At 37.2% G+C, this 17,931-nt stretch overlaps 1 protein-coding gene across 1 annotated transcript; it reads right to left on the bottom strand.

Annotated features, from left to right (window-relative positions):
* Positions 1-4,324: 4,324 nt before the first annotated feature.
* LOC127203027 (vomeronasal type-2 receptor 116-like) lies at positions 4,325-16,771 on the bottom strand. Its single transcript, XM_051161841.1, has 6 exons — positions 16,575-16,771; positions 14,547-14,838; positions 13,449-14,261; positions 11,810-12,037; positions 8,752-8,875; positions 4,325-5,226 (listed from the first exon to the last, which is right to left on the bottom strand). The coding sequence occupies exons 1-6, from the start codon at positions 16,769-16,771 to the stop codon at positions 4,325-4,327; spliced, it is 2,556 nt and encodes an 851-aa protein (XP_051017798.1).
* Between the last annotated feature and the right edge of the window lie 1,160 nt (positions 16,772-17,931).

Genomic DNA, 17,931 nt, shown 5'->3' with positions numbered 1-17,931 from the left:
CTGCTAAATGACACCTGGGTCAGGGAAGAAATAAAGAAAATCAAGGAGTTTCTGAAATTCAATGTAAATGAAGATGAACAAGTCTCTGGGGTTATGTCCTTGGTGTAAGAAAGGAAAGCATTGGAAATATGAGTGTAAATCAGTTTCACAATGATGGGACCCCACTTACAGATGGGGAGACAGGAAATGGAATAAGGTGCCAGCCATTAGCCCCTAATTAGAAAGAGGACACAAAGAGGAGAAACAAAGTAGCTTGAATTCTCTTGCCCCTGTATTTAACATCCTAGACCTGCAAAGAGCAACATCAGGAAGTGCAGGATTAGATCTTGCAGTAGATAAAGATTATCTGCTTTGTCTTTACGAGAAAATATAGCTAATAGGGACAAGATTTAATAGGCCACTACCTTTAGGCACCTTTGGTCTTATAATTGCAAGAAGTTCAAATTATAAGAAAAAAAATGAAGTGCTCCCAGAAGTAATTGACTCTGACATCCAGGGAGAAATAAACGTTATGAGTAGGTCTTTGAAGGAGACTGCACAATTGCACAAGAATCCATGAGTAGCTCAGTTTCTGTTTCTTCCCTTTGTTCAGCTGCCTAATCCAATTTTAAAGCAAGATAGAAGTAATGAAGGATTTGGTTTCACGGAAGTAATAGCTTGGTCTCAGGAGATAACTAAATAGAGACCTCTAAAAACAATAAAGGTCGAAGGGAAAGATAATTAAGGAATAATAGACACTGAAGCAGACCAATCAGGGAGATGGAGATTTTTTTGAGATATAAGAACTGTAAAGGAGACTATGCCTCATATGGGGGCCCTTGAAGCTGGTCTTATTTCTCCTATTGCTAGTCCCAAAGACTATTGTATTATTGTTATAAATCTAAAACATTGTCTTTTCACTGTTAAATTGCATCCTGAAGATTCTCATAAATTTGCATTTAGCATACTTTCAGTTAACTTTCAGAGAACTTATCAAAGTATCAGTGGAAAGTTTTGCCACAGGGAATGAAAAATAATCCCACGCTTTGTCAGAAATTTGTAGATCAGGTAAGTTATGTAAAGCTGTATTTGTTTTAATCTCAAGTTTAAGGTCTTAGTATGGGATTTAGTTTGTCTGTAGGTAATTATTGCCTTGTGTAGGACATGGTCTTTGTCAGGTGCAGTTAGTTTAATTCTGAGGACTATAAGAAATATAAATAGGAGAGAGAGAGAGAGAGAGAGAGAGAGAGAGAGAGAGAGAGAGAGAGATGGATTGGAGAGGATTGAGAGGGAAAATGTGTGGTGGGTTAAAGAAAATTGATCAAAGGAGAAATGGTGGCATCTTGGAGCTGACAGAGGGCAAGAGGACTCAAAGAGGAGTCCTTGGAGGATGGTGCTCCCAGAGAGAAAGCAAGATGCTTCCATCAACGTTAAACCACGAAGAGAAGCAGACAGGTTTACACACATTTCTCCAATAAACTTCTTTCTCTCATGTGTATTTTTTGGCGTGTCAGAAGTGTTTGAAGTGGAGAAGGAGGTAGAGGCAGTAAATTTCAAAAATAAATGAAGTTTAAAATAGGTGTCAGTGTACATAAGAATAAACATGCAGAAGGCTGAACGACTGCCTGTCCATTTGTCAGTAGATTAGTAGAAATTCTTCCCTTGAGCTTGTGACCTCACAAGCCATACATGTTTTTGACCAGGTTTATATAACATGCGTGTACTTCCTTTCATGGAGCAGGCATAAAATCTTATCAGAGATGGTTGATTGCCACCCAAACATCCATTCCACTTCTTGCCTTTTATGTCAGTGCTATACCTACTTCTGGGTAACTAGATGGATGACCCTTCTTCTCCATCAGCTTTCCTGCACTATAAATATAAACCAGTATGGAGGAATCGTCCAGATCAGTTCCAGCTTAATTTCTGTGTCTTTATTCATGAGAACTTCAGACATAGGGGCTCATCATATGTTTCTAATGGGTGACTAAGAACAATGGTAATATTCTTTCTTTTGGAAGGTTCTCTGGGTTCTCTGTCCATCAAGTCAAATTAAGGTTGACATTGGGGTTTTTACTTAGATACATTTTTTTTAAATTAAATTTTACAAAACCTTCCATTGGGTTTTATTTGCTTAGAAACCTATGGCTTCTTGGATCAACATTATTCATCTATGCTGCAAAAGTTAGTTAAAACATTTAAACTTTAGCTTATCTGAGTGTGAGTTAACTTACCCATATAAATACTTCCAGGTCAATTCAATTTTACAAAAATTAGTTTTTATTAGTATTATACAGATTGCCATTATGTTTGTATATGGTGCATTTTCATTATCCATCCATCCATTCAACAGTGACACACATTGACACCGAGTCAACTTCTTAGATAATATAACAAGGATGTGTTGGTGTCTGTTATAGCATACAGAGTTATTTGGGTACATCCTACATCCTGTAGCAGTTTCTCTTTTAGCCTTTTGTGAATTCCATAAACTTATTTCCACAGGGTTTGGTCACACTATCACTTAGACTGAATAAAGGGTCCTCTTTCACCACTTTGCCCCAATGCCCTGACTCACGTTGTGGGCTTTGAGTACAAACAAAAGCTGGTTGATTACTCCCATAGCATTCCTGTAACTCTTGCATGAATGAGCATCTCTTGCCAGGCCAGACATTATGATGGATCACAGTGTTATCATCTGGGTGAAATTGTTGTACACCTTTTCTCTCCCACTAGTATATCTTCTGGCACTGTGAATGTTTTCCAAAAATGCTGAGTTCCCAGGCCAGCACTATTTTGATTTCTCTCTCCATTCACTCAAGAGAATTTCAAATTCTGAGTGGAAATCAAGAGCAATGGCAATAGGTTATAACATTCAGGTAAGCCCATGAGATCCCATTGACCAACATCACGAAAATAGCCTATACCTGTCACTGACCTATTGTGTGGAAGAGCCATTGTGTCCCTTACCATTTCGTGTAACTCCATTTAAGCTTTTTTTACTTAGTAATATGAAGAAAGCATATTTATACTATTATTTTCTGTGTACATCTGTGTGCCTCAGTGTATTCATATGTAACACATGTATTCATGTATCTGTGGAGTCCAGAAGAGGGTATTAGATGTCTTGGAAGTGGAATTGTAAGTGGTTATGACCCACCTGATGTAGGTTCTGATGAGTGAATTGGGCCATCTGCAAGACTGTCAAGTGCTCTTAGCCAACCAGCCATAACTATAGTGAAAATATAAATATATCTTAGAATCCTTGTGCAATAGTAGGTTACATAACATTGCCCCAGGGATATTGATACAAAAAAGCCCATCATGGTAGTTTCTAGTGTAATAACAAAATATTGAGTCCATGTGAAACATGCATGAAATTTGAAGGTCAGTGTATCTACAATTCACACATAGTATAAGAGATCATTTAAACAAGCTATTCTTCTTGTGTAAATGTTTTCCTGGGTCTCTCGCAAATGTGATGCTGAGTGTTTTTACATGGGATGTACGAAGTGAGATCCAGTCATCTTTTCTCACATCTCATCCTTCCTCTGTAGGCCTTATAATCCTGAAAAGCAAACTCCTAGTACAGAGCCGTTGTCATATCATTTTATCTTTTAAATAATTATGTAATTTTAAGTGTGTGTGTGTGTGTGTGTGTGTGTGTGTGTATTTTTGTATGGACATGTGATTTCAGGGCATCTCATGTGTTTTGGAGCCACTGTTACAGGAGTTTGGGAGCATCAATTTTCAAGACCACACTGGAAATTTAATCAGGTCCTCTCGAAGCACAAGGCATAGTAATAACGACAGAGTCATCAATACATCTTTTAAAATATTCTTTCTGTGTCTTTATCACAATATTTCTCTCTCTTCTCTGTTACATTTCTCTAATTCCTAGAATAACATTAAGGTGCCTTTCCTTCCCACAGCAAGAAAAACATTGTATTAATTTCATCTTCAAACTACAATTCACTTTAGTAAAATATCATGTATTTTTCTCTGACCACTGAATTGTCACAAAAGTCATGATTATTCATCAAAATATTAAAGCTAGTAAACATAGAACTTCTACTTAATATTTAATTTTTTTGTATTTTATAGCAGTAAATTACAATTCCACACTGAACGTTTTCCAAAAAGCTAGGTCTTGTGGAATAGGGGAAGGATCCAAGTTTATATGGAAAATATGAACAATAGCAGAAAGAGTAGACATCATGATACTGCTATTCAATACCTTTATAGGAAACAGTGAGGATCATTCTAAAAATAGGTAGATATTATATTTCACCCAGTATTTGGTGGTTATGCAGAAACATTACATTAAAACTCATGAACTATTTGTTTACAAATAAGATTTCTCCCTGATCTTTGGAACAGAATTTCTGTGTGGTCTTAACAAAATTATGTAGACCTTAGGAACAAAGATGCATGCAAGCATCCCTGCAGTGGAAGCCAAGATGGAGAAGATCTCCATAGCAACCATGACCTTGCCCTTGGTGCTATGATATACAGGGATGAAGGTGACCCAAACACTGCAGAACACCAGCATGCTGAATGTCAGGTACTTGGCTTCATTGAACGTGTCAGGCAGGTTTCTGGCCAAGAAAGCCACAGTGAAGCTTCCTAGAGCCAGGCAGGCCAAGTATCCCAGGACACAGTAGAATGCAGTAACTGAGCCCTTGTTGCACAAAATGATGATATGGCCATGTTCAGAGTGTGCATCAGTATCAACAAATGGAGGGGAAGACCATAGCCAGATTACACACAAAACACATTGAGATAGGGAGCAGATGGGAATGACGTAGTTAGGAGCCCCTGATACTAGGATGTACTTCATCTGTCTTGGGGCTGTGACTTTGAAAGCCAGAACTACAGTGATTGTTTTGGCTAGAACTGTGGAAATGGCCACGGTGAATGCAATTCCAAATGTGATTTGCTGCAGGATGCAGGTGGCTGAGTTCGGATGGCCCAGGAAGAGCAAGGAGCAGAGGAAACAGAACAGGAGTGACATAAGTAAGAGGTAGCTGAGGGTTCTGTTATTGGCCTTCACCACAGGAGTGTCATGGTGCTTCACAAAGACTCCAAAGACCACAGCAGTGAATGCAGTGAAGCACAGGGCTATTAAGGCAAGAGCCATACCTAATGGATCTTCATAGCTTAGAAAGACCACAGCTTTGTGCCTGCAGTGGTTTTGCTCTGGGTTGGCATACTGGTCCTCTGGGCACTTCACACACTCATCCACATCTGATGGAGAAAGGAAGGTTTTGTTAGTGCTGCTGTCACATTTTATTGAGAGTTTATTGGAACAGCATTGCAATATCTGTATTTATGCTGAGAATATAATTGAAGGAAATTGCTACACTGTGATGCTTCCATTTTATAATGCTCATTTTCTTTATGGGATGCAAAGTCACAGAATCATTTCTTTGTCCATCATTTTTGGTGATATGATGAATCAACTTATACTGTTGAATTCCAGAAGGTAAATTCATTAAGCGCAGTTTAGCTGATTGTGTTTTAAAATCACCAATCCCCTATATTCAGTGATTCCTGAGGTGGTTGACTGTTTTAGGAATTCTGTCTCTATGACATAAGGAAACTCTGTCTTCTACTGGGATCAAACCTGTGATTGGTGTTAGATATTCAGTTCACCAGCACCAACACAATGACACAGAAACAGTATTAGATGGAAGTAGTAGGTTGTATGTGTGGTTGTGTGTGTGCGTGTGTGTGTGGCAGTACATATAACATTAACAAATGGAAAGAGCCTAAATGTCCCTCAGCTGAAGAATAGATGAAGAAACTGTGGTACATTTACACATTTACACTATGGTATACTACTCAGCTATTAAAAACAAGGAAACCATGAAATCTGTGGACAAATGGATGGCATACTGAGTGAGTTAACCAAGAAGCAGAAAGACTCACATGGTATATACTCACTTATAATTGGACACTAGCCCAAAAGGCATGTCCCATGAAATTCTTCACTTACCTGGAGATTGAGATACATGGGAGAACATTATGACAGGAAGACCTGGTCCCAGGGCTTCTGCTCAAACTATTGCAACAACCAAGGACAATACATGCAGTAAACATAGAAACTCTACTCAGATCTAGCTAATGGACAAGACATTGTCCATAGCTGAGTGGAAGGCTGGGACTCCCTCTTACATGAACTGTGGTGTCCCATATTGACCACTCCCCCATGGTGGGGAGGCCTGGTGGCCCTTAAGAAAAGATGAGCAGGCTACCAAGATGAGATTTGATAGCCTATGACCATATAGTGGGGGAAGAGGTCCCCCTCACTCACAGATATAGGGAAGGGGAATAGGGTGAAAGCAGGAGTGAAGGAGGAACATAGGATACAAGGCATGGGATAACAATTTAGATGTAGTGTGACTACTCTAGATGAGAGAAGCATGGGAGAAAAGCAAAGTAGAAGGATCCAAGGGTCCTAGAAACCTACAAGTAGAACATTATGATAGGCAGATTTGGGTCCAGGGTTCCAGCTCAAACTAAGGCACCAGCCAAGGACAATACAGGCGGTAAACTTTAAACCCCTACCCAGATCTAGCCAATGGTCAGAACATTCTCCATAGTTGAGTGAATAAATTAATGAAATAAATTAAAAAATAAATAATTCACCAATACCATACATTCAGTGCCACCTCCTGAGGTGGTTGACTGTTTTAGAAATGCTGTCTCTGTGACAGAGGGAGACTCTGTCTTCTACTGGGACCAGACCAATGATAGATGTAATAGTTTCAGCTCACCATCCCAAAAACATTGACATAAAAACTGTATTAGATGGAAGTAATAGGATGTGTGTGTGATTGTATGTGTTTTGTGTGTGTTTGTGTGTGTGTGTGAGTGTGAGTACATCTAAAAGTAACAAAATAGCTTATGAGTTTGATAGAAACTTGAGTTATATTGGGTAAGTAGGAGGGCAAAAGTGAGTGGTAAAATACATATGAATTTAATGTTAATGTTTGAAAATTGTAGATAATTATGTAAATATTCTCTTATGTGTATGATCTTCTGTCACTAGGGACACAGAAATCCTGATACTTGTTCATGAGAAGCTCTAACACTAACACTGAAAGTAGAAACCTGGAAATACTTAGCACTGAAAAGCCCTTCTTCTTGATTCTGTTTTGTTTGGAATCATTCAGCCCCCTCCTCCGTCTCTAATTTCACTTCCATGAGACTCTGAGTGTACTCAAGGGTGCAATAGATGTATTTCTAAAAAATATAAGCAAGATAACACGAGAATCCTCAGGTGTGGTAACAAAGATTGTTGGCGTAAACTATAGTACTACACTCATAAGTTGTCATTCCTACCATGGCAGCTGTAGTAAATGTGATTGCAATTGCGTGGAATCACTAGACAATTACAGAGAGGATAATGTGCTTCTAGGGATTTTATTCTATTTATGTACAGCAATTCATATACGAACAGTTGTAATTAGATAATTTGTATAAAATCCTAGGTGTTTTGCTCAGCTGTTAAGAGAATGTACTGGTTTCCAGAACATGAGTTCACATCTCCTCAGGGGTATTTGTTTCCTCCCACCTGAATTTACACTTGTGTACATGTATACAGCCACCTCACATATATAACATAATTAAAATAAAAATTAATATTTGTGTAACTTTTATGTTTTCATTTATGTAAATACCCTTTAATCTTTTTAGCGTGCACATAGATAACAATGTCATTACAATTAATTTGATTACATTGGAGGATCATGTATGGTGCAATGCATGGATGTCAGAAGACATCTGCTAGGAGTTGTTATTCTATCTTTTATACATGAGTCCTGGGGATGAAATCAGGTCATCAGTCTTACTATCAAGAGATTTAACTGCTAAGTCATCTCAACGGCCATATATATCCTTAGAGAAATTGAAATTCATTACATCGGGGAAAATATCTATTGGTCATTTGCATTTAGCCAACCCTAAATAAATAATCATTAGAATAATAGGAGCTGAGTAGGAGGAATGCCATTTTAACATGTTTCAGTACTTGATTTCAGTACAAAACCACTCTAACCTTTTAAATTATATGATTATTAGATGAGTGATATATATAAAATTAAAAGGTTTATCATATTTGCTACATGATGAATGACCACTTAGCCCCATGTTCATAGATATGAATTACATTGAACATTCAAAAATAGATCCTTGGATATTACACAAAATCTTCTGTGTTATACTTACCAGTTTCCTAAATTTTACAAATAAAAATTTCCCTCTATGTTAATATGCCAGAGTACTTGGATTTGGTTCCCAACTCTAGAATGACATAGCTCATCAGGTCTGATGCCCTGTTTTGTTCTCCATGGCCTCCTGTACATAAATGGTGTGCACAAAGTCACATAGGGACGCATACATACATGCAAAGAGAACACAATACTTGTAATGATATGATTGGAATTTAATCTACATGACTTCTTAGATGAGATTAAGTATTAAGAAAATAGTGTGTATAAAATTCACTGAAACTGCAGTTTGATTATCAAAACTCTTTCTTAGAAAAAATGTGATCCTCCATGAATTTATAATGATTCAGTGAGGATAAAGTCATAAGAGTTTGTTGTTGTTGTTGAAGAAATATTAATAATTGTATTCCTAGAAAGACAAACTTAGAAAAATGACCCATTTTATTTCTGGAGTTGCTTTTTAGACAACTTTGTAACGTCAGTGAGCTTGGGAGAGGATAATCCACATGAAGAATTTAGCACAATAGCAAATACTCACTTGTCTCATTAGAAATTTCATTCTCTGGGCATGGGCTGCATTCAAAACAGCAGGCTGCCATTCCCTCCTTTGAGAATTTCCTGAATCCAGGACCACAATCATCACTGCATACAGAAGGAAGCATCTGAGAAAAGTAGACACAGACTGCCATCAGAATTTTTACTGATACCTTTCCTATACATTATAGTGTTGTGATATGAATAAGCTTATTTCATAAACAAGAACTGAGGGGGCACATGTACCTTAGTGCTTCATATACTTAATGCAAAGTATATTAAAAGATGAAAACTAATTGATTCTTTTTAAAAAACAATTTTATTCAATATTTTACATATACAGTGGGCATGAATTTTTGTAATTGTTTATTATTGAATTTTGGTGTGTTTCATCCTTTGCTGGGGGATAAATATACTGGGTAGAGTAACCGGGGTTGGCAGCTATGTCTCTAAGTTTTTCTTTTCTTTTTTTTTAATTTTTTATTATTAATTTATTCTTGTTACATCTCAATGGTTATCCCATCCCTTGTGTCCTCCCATTCTTCCCTCCCTCCCCTTCTCCCCTTATTCCCCTCCTCTATGACTGTTCCTGAGGGGGATTACCTCCCCTTGTATATGCTCATAGGGTATCAAGTCTCTTCTCGGTAACCTGCTGTCCTTCCTCTGAGTGCCACCAGGTCTCCCCCTCCAGGGGACATGGTCAAATGTGAGGCACCAGAGTACGTGAGAAAGTCATATCCCACTCTCCACTCAGGTGTGGAGACTGTTCTGACCATTGGCTAGAGCCTGGTAGGGGTCTAAGTTTTTCATATACACCACTGCTACTCTCTTCTAAGAATATACATGGTGGAATCTGCTGATATCCATATGGGACCTTTACATTAATGGAGCTTCTCTCTTTAAGCTTGTATTTCCCTGCTCTGTTACAAAACAAATGTAAATAAAATATGTCAAGGGCTAGTTCTTTTTTATTTTTTTTAATGTTCGTACTTTGGTATTTAAATGAATATTGTATCTAGATGACCACAAAAACTGTTGTAGTTTGGAAATTCATACCACCATTTTACTGGATACAATGTAGATCCCTTCAGTGTTTCCTTCTTCTCCTCTTGTGGTCATAGTTTATTAATTTGAGCTCGTCATCGTATCCCTTTGATCTCCTATCATGTTTATTCTCCTTGTTGTTTTATCTTTGTCATACTTTGAATTTCCAAAATTTGATGCCTTGTCTTCAAGAATTGACATACTATATTCATTATGAAGTATTCACTTTGTGTGGCCTTATACTGTTGTTTTAATTTTATTTATTTTGATTATCTGTATCTATTTTAGTTAGATTTTATTTTTATCTTTATTGAAGTCCTTTGTCACATAGTCACTCAGTGGCTTATTGTATGCAAGTTTTAATATCTCATCGTATGTTCCCAGAGGTCATATCTGTCTTTCTTCATTTTTCAGAATACTCTTATAATCATATTTTAGTTTGTTAACAATTTGTCATGGAACATATTCTCATTTACATACATAACTATAACATTTGGAATCATGTTTATTCAATATAGTTATGATTATGTTTGTTTGTTTCTTCAATGGGATATGCAAAATTAGAAGCAGAACACTGCTTGTATTATTTCACTCCTGCGTACTCTTCCAGTGGATGCTCATGTAAGGTTGAACTGATGTGTAGTTTTAAGAAATATGAGACTTCCTTTCTTCCCACTGAATGGATATGTAGCTCAGTAGCTACACCTTCAGCTTACATGTTCTTTTCCCTTAGAAAGCCTTTTATCATCACCCTCAGAAGAATTAATTACTATACATTTTATTTTATCTTACCAACCTGATAAATAACTTGAAGACTTTCCTGTAATTATCTTTTTAAAAATAGAATGAAATTTGCAACTAGGATACCTTAAACCACCCATACAAGAGCCATAAGAAGAAATTTCTTTTATGAAAGCCAAATTTTTATTACTATCAATCCTTCCCCATGCATAGAAGAAAAGTAGACAGCCTTTTATTAGTAAAAAAAAAAAAAAAAAAAACTATGCCATAGTTAAGTGTAACAAGCAAGGTTCATCAACTGAGCAATTTCTTGTACATGGCATCATCGAAGGATTAAAACAGGAACCATTTTCAATATTTATTGCTCACTAACAATATTCAAATTTGACTTTTAGAACCCAAAGTCTGACTGTAAACTGTTTTAAGCTTCTAAGGATCTGTATCACTTTATGGCATCCACCTGCTCCACCTGTGCCAGTGTTTCACAGATATCTATGCAGGGAGCACACATATAATAACATAAAAGTAAGAAGGAAAGAAAGGAAAAACAATGTTATAATTTATAGACGATCTACAGGGTTCCTGAAAATGTTAATTCATGATTAGGAGTTTTTAAATTTTAGGACTTTTGTAAAAAATTTAAACAGTATAACATAATGAAATTTAGTGATTTAGCCTGAAGAGATGGCTCAGAGTTTAAGAGCATCCCCTGCTCTTCCAAAGGCCCTGAGTTCAATTCCCAGCAACCACATGGTGGTTCACAACCATCTCTAGAACAACATCTGGTTGCCTGCTTCTTGGGAGCAAGTGTATATGTCACCAAACCACTGCATACCTGAATAACAAAGTATTTAAAAATTAATTATTTGCATATGTTTATTTTACTCCTTTTTTACAATTAGCCTCAGTCATTTCAACATTTGGGCCAGAGTTCAAATATAAGGGAAGAAATCACTGTGTGGTAAGAAGAATGTTATCAGAACAATATTACTTACTTTATTGGAATTAACATCAAATAGAGGTGATGAACTGTTTCATTTTAATACTCAAAATCAGAAACAGGCTCTGATATGACAACAGTACATAGTACATATGTCTGAATTTGTCAAAGAATTAATAAAACTGTCACCTTAATAACTGAGAAGAAGAAAAATAATATAGGTTCCCCCAACTGCTTTCTTCTTTCACAATCTATTACATTTCACTAACTTACAATGCGCACACTTAACAGTGTTTAGTGCTGTTTGAGCTAAATCAGCACAGTCAGTTCAACCCACCTGCTTATCTCCTGTGGCCCACTCCATCGCATCTACTGATAAATGGAGCTGTTGACTACGTGGAAAGTATGGGCTAAAGCTTCCTATCTTCACCTTAAGTCCAAGACTGTGTTGCAATTTTGAAACTTGGTAAATGTCATAGTCCTCTCCTAGTTTTTCTCTCTGGTTCATATTCACTCTGTCACCCACAGGATTAGTGAAGTGGGTCTTCCTCACAAAAGAGTGCAGCTGAAAGACAGGCAGCACACTCTAAGGTGTATCTCCTTACTTGAAGTCGGAAAATAGATTCTGATTTCTTCCAAAAGGAAATTTTAGTAAAGATGCCCAGGGGTGAAATATCAATGAAAGCAACTGGATAAATAAAATTATTGTATTATTCCCAGATTTCTATTTCTTTTAGAGTCTACCAAGTAATTAGACATATTTGTAAAACAAAACATAGATATACAACACACAGAAGCAAACATCTAAACCCAAAAATATTCACAAAGAGTCAGGGATATACACGTAATACAGTGGTACACTCTTTTGCACAAACACACACATAAATGCCCAGACACACAAATAAACATACAATGATTCACAGATAGACAGACATTAGCAATAGGGCCTGCACACAGACACACAGATGCAGAAACACACAAAACACATACACAAGCACTCACATGCATTGCCTGGCATGTACACAAGCAAGATATACACAAATAAAGACAACCACACAGAGTGACATTGAAACACTGATAAATTCATATTTACATCCAAAGGCACATGGAGAGGCAGATAGAATAACAGCACCAAACACACAGAGATACACATAGACTGGAACACAGATACACATTCATGCAGGCAAATACAGAGAAACCCAAGAAATGCGTGGACACACACACACAACATGCACACGCACAGGCACGCACACACACACACCAGAGGTGCCTGTAAACATATTAACTTGAAAAATACATACAGGATGATACACACAGACACAATCACCTATACAAAAAGATGTTGATAAACAGACGAACATATGCTCACTTCCACCAAGAAATGAAAAGATAGGAAGGTTGACATAAAAACATACATACACAGCTACACAATTACACAAACAGATGCAAAGCAACGCAAACACCTTCAGATAAGTGATAAGTATACATTCGCACAACTGAACACAAATGTATGTATTAAGCTGAATTCCAGATTTGTTTCCTGTGTAATTAGTCTCAGAAACACAAGTAAGGACACTAGTGTCTATAGTGGGGGGCAGAATTAGTAGAGAAAATTTGTAATACCCTGTAATTATGGCAACATACTTGACTAGTAATGAACAAGGAATTATCTTCTCATAAAGGAGAGGATTGATTAAGGAAGCAGTGATTATATTTCCAGTATTAGAACAAGTGGGATACTATTCAGGTTCTCTGTATCAAAATCCATGATCTTCATTGAAAAATGTGCCCTCCTCTCAACTGACTTCACATTCTGCATATATACTATCCTCTAGATTTCATTCCTTAGCTGGAAAATGTACAGAAATCTTCCTAATTAGAAAGTTTTCCTATTCCACCCAGATTTGGCCTGTGAGAGACTCTGAAAGAGCATGACATTGATGACACCAAATACATTCTAAGAGAGGAAACAGTACCTTTGTGCAATTAACGTTGAGCTTGTGCTTATAGATCATTGGCCGACGATCTGCCTGTAGAAAAGCTATCTCATGGAGTGCATGGGCCACAGCATACACAGCATTGTATATGTGATAACTGCCATCAATAAAAGCCATGTCAAAAGTCTGTTCCATTAGCCAATCCAATGAGGTACTGGATGAGCAGTTCTTCAGTGTTTTTAATTTAGATGACAAGACATCACAGGTAAAGTACATCCACTCTAGGCTTGCCAGATATTTGTCTGAGTATTTGAATGGGTTCAATGATCGCAAAAAACTTTTTAAACCTAAAATATCAGCATGGTGGTGTGCAAAAACAAAAGTTAAATGCAGTGAGTCAAGGGGAAAGTCCCTGTTATTTATACTGACATCCCACTGTGAGGTAGTGATCCATATTCTCTGTGTACTTAGAGAGTCCCACATTCTTGAGCTCATAGCTAGAGTACTGTCTATGTCACCATAAAGGATAACAACATTTGTGGATGATGTCACCATTTGGTTGTAATACACATCAGCTCTTGACATGTATAATTGCATGTTGACTGGGATCATGTTCACAAAGGCAAGGCAGACTGTATTTTTTTCCATCTCTTGTCTCAAATACCAGAGAAATTCGATACCGACATCATTGTCTGAGATGACTAGACCAATCCAGTTCCAGCTGAAGTAAAGTATAAAGGAGACCATGGCCATGGCAAGTGATATGTCCTTGGGGGCCATCTGAATCAGATATGGAAATTGTTCACGATCATCCAGGACTGGATGGAAAGGTCCATGGGAGAGCTGAAGGACCTAGGGCATGGGAAGCAGCATGAGCCAGCATATGTTTCTAAGAAGTTTTATACACATTTTTTTCTGCAAAATGCTCTAGAGATACCCATTAGTTGGTACTTGTTCACTCCTCTCTATTTCAAACAAGGAAATGCCAAAGCCCTATCATATCTCTGTATAGGAAGTTCCCTTAAACAATAGATTGACATAATCCTGAGGCCAGGCTCCTCCTTAAACTCTTTTAACATCTCTGAACTGCTCCAAAGGAGACATGATTTCAAAATTTCCCACCTAACAGAATCTCACCTCCTGAGGTTGTAAGATGTATGTCTGATATGCTGCTGATGTTTCCCAGTTTGGACCAGTAAGCAACACACCACAAGAAGGCTCCATTTCACAGTGGTAATTAGGTAAAAGTTCATAAAACTCATTTTCTAATTCAGCACTCAACCATTCATATAATTCTGACAGAGGCATACAACCAAATGTTAGGTCTCTAAATTGTAGAGAAATATTTGGCAAAAGACGAGAGTTCCTGTTAACTTCATCCAAGGAAAAGGCCAATGCCAGATCAAACGGGTATTTTTTAGTTGTTTTGCTATAAAAGGATAGAGTGTTTATTATGAACATAGATCTACAGATAATCATTTGTAGTCAATACAAGGCATATCCTGTACTAGACAGTATTGCATTTTACCCCCAAGTATTGAAACAAATGTCTTGTGTCGTGAGATTGTGATGACATCTGAAGCTGGAAACTTGTGAATGATTTAAACAGCCATAAGAGTGTTTCTTCCATATATAACATGTGTTATTGATATCTACCACAGAAAATGTTTCTATTTTTGTGTGTGTGTGTGTGTGCTTTGTTCATAAGTAAAGGCAGGACCAATGGCTTGATAAAAGAATATTTCTGATCAAGTCTGTACCTTGGAATTGTTGAGCATATAAACAATACATGTGTTGTGAAAGTCATTGGGTGAATAGTGTCTTCTCTTCAAATTAACAACATTGGATAAGGCAGTAAAGAAAAGATTTATAAGTGTACAGTGGACTTTTGCGATGGTGACATTTGGCTCCTATACTTACAATAATTTTTTATTATTGGCCAATGTAGTTGACATATCCATTTATAGCAATCCTAATCTTCTTTGTCTTTTCTTTGAGTTCATCTATTGCAGGAGGAAAATCTTTTCCTAAAGATTTATATTTAAATAAATTTATATAAGAAAATCACATTTGGTAAAAGATGTACATATTCCTGTATAGGAATGGCCATCAGCAATGATTATTTGGGCCACAAAAGGACAATAGAATCCACGGCTTCAAATCATACTTTTCTGTAATCTAGTCTGACCTTACATGCACAGGGATACACTTACTTCAGGTGTGTCTTCAAGAGATTAACAGACCTGAGTGCAGAGATTAAGGTCAGACACCACAATCCCATTGTCATTCATCTCCTTTCTGCTTACACACACATGTGATTTTGTCACACAGCTTACATCCTAGTAACAAAATTTTCCTCAAGAAAATGTCTTTTGACTATCCTTATGTTAACAGTAACAGCACTGGCATCCTACTGAGAAGTAGAACATTCACAAATTGTAGGGAAATTTCAACATGCCAATATTAAATGTTGAAATATAGCAGTATACAAAATAAAATATCGGGACAAATTTTGTGCTTTTTCTCATTTATGACTTGGTCATACATAGAAGCCAGTGATTGTAGAAGTATGAAAATGAATTTAGGAGCAACAGAAACCTATAGAAAATTCCTAGTGGACATATCTCCTACTTCCATTCTTAACACAGCTTCAGAAGGTATAGAGTGACCACCTACAAGGACTTTGATAGAGTAACTGTGTGTCTAGGTAAATGGTATCATCTGCTATGTGTGTCACAGAATGTGCACCAGGAACCACACACCAATGGATGATCTATCAGCATGTTCTATGGCCATTTACTTACATGTATATATGCTATAATTAATTGAACTAGTATGGGACTTCTTTTAGCAATAAATCACTGGCTATTGTGCAACTGGAGACTATGAATAAGAGGGATATATTTGCTGGGTCAAGGTTCAGTCCTTTTTTTGTTCAGCATCCAACCTTTATGTGGGAAGGTAAGTGGAAACAAACTGATTACTCTCTGATTGAAGTAAAAGTGGGAATATCACAATGGGTCTGTAAAAGATTTAAAGTTTTTTCTTGGTGTGCATGCTGTGAGAACAGGACTAAAAACTCAGAGCATTGTGTTGATCTACATCCTAAGATACCTCCTGAAATATTTATTATGATATTTTCCTGGAAAATATAAAAGCACTTACTGTATATCCAGAAGGCTATCCCAATCCTCGAGGCGCATGGGCCTCTGTACTGGTTCAATGGCAAAAGGACAACTTAACAAAAAATTCCTTTCTTTATCTTCATTTGGCTTCAGTCTCCAAAAGCATCCGGAATGAATGAAACTGACCATGAGAATTGGAATGTTCAGGAGCAACAAAAGGGAAGTCAAAGTGAACATATTTCTTCTGCCTCAACCCTGGACAATGTAGAACACGAAGTGCCATGCAGATCAGCATATCAGATGGGCACTTATGTATTTTCATCTTTCTTCTCTAATCAGAGGATGAGCTGCTTGAATATTCATGATCTCTCCTCCTGACCCCTGCAGGAATTCTGAAAACTCTATATCCTGGGGCTTGTCATCTGATGTCCCCAGTCCCCGGTTCAGGTAATAAACATGGTAGGAAAATACATATGAAGATAATTCAGTCTTAGGTTCCATGACATCACTCATATTTGTGAACTTTAAAGTCTCTAGGAGGAAGCCATTTAGTTTAAATTTAGTCCCTGAAATGTCTTATCAGGCTGATTACTTGAACACAAATAGCAATGATGTCAGTGGATTGAGTCCAAAGATCCACAGTGAGACACGCAGTAATGGTTTAGGTAGGACTCACAATGCTCCAAGTCATGGGGACACAGTGGGAATTGTATTGCCAAGTCTAAGTAAGAGGGAGGCAATTCAGGTTGAGACCAATGGAAACCCACAGAGCATGCACAGTGGGGACTATGCTACACCTGTGACATGTATATGGTGTCCAGACAAAACCTTTCCATCTATTGTCTTGAAAATCCATAAGCAGGCCCAGTCCAGAAATATACTGACTCTTGTTGTATCCAAAATCATCGACTTAGCCACAGACCCACATTTTATTTACACATTCGAGCTTGATATTTAAAGGTCCCACAGGATCTAGAGAGAAACATCAAACCTTTACTCCTAATTTCAAATAATGAGAAAGACATATCAGCCCTACAAGAAACCCATAATTATTGAGTTCTAAATAATGATCTCCCTTCCATATACTCAGTTTTGACAGATCAAAAATTTCTACTGTGTTATTTCTTCCTCATTATCTTTGATGTTCTAAATGGAATTTTTCATTTTACTTTCCAGTAGTTGCAATAAAGAAGTCCTGTCATATGCATCTCAGAATCAGTGTTTAATATGGAAACTTATATAACAATTTTCCTGGTCACACACTGGTGACTGTGTGCTCATGGTATTCTTGCAATGAAAGAGACCACAAGAAAAGCATCACAAATGAGACAAGTCTTTGGTGTGGGTGGTGACATGCCTTATTTTGCATTTAAGATGAGGCAATTAAGAATTATACT

Source organism: Acomys russatus, chromosome 19 (genome assembly GCF_903995435.1).
Source record: "Acomys russatus chromosome 19, mAcoRus1.1, whole genome shotgun sequence".
In the NCBI taxonomy this organism is placed as follows: Eukaryota; Metazoa; Chordata; class Mammalia; order Rodentia; family Muridae; genus Acomys; species Acomys russatus.
The sequence above is the reverse complement of the archived record's forward strand: the minus strand, read 5'-3'. Positions and strand labels throughout refer to the sequence as shown.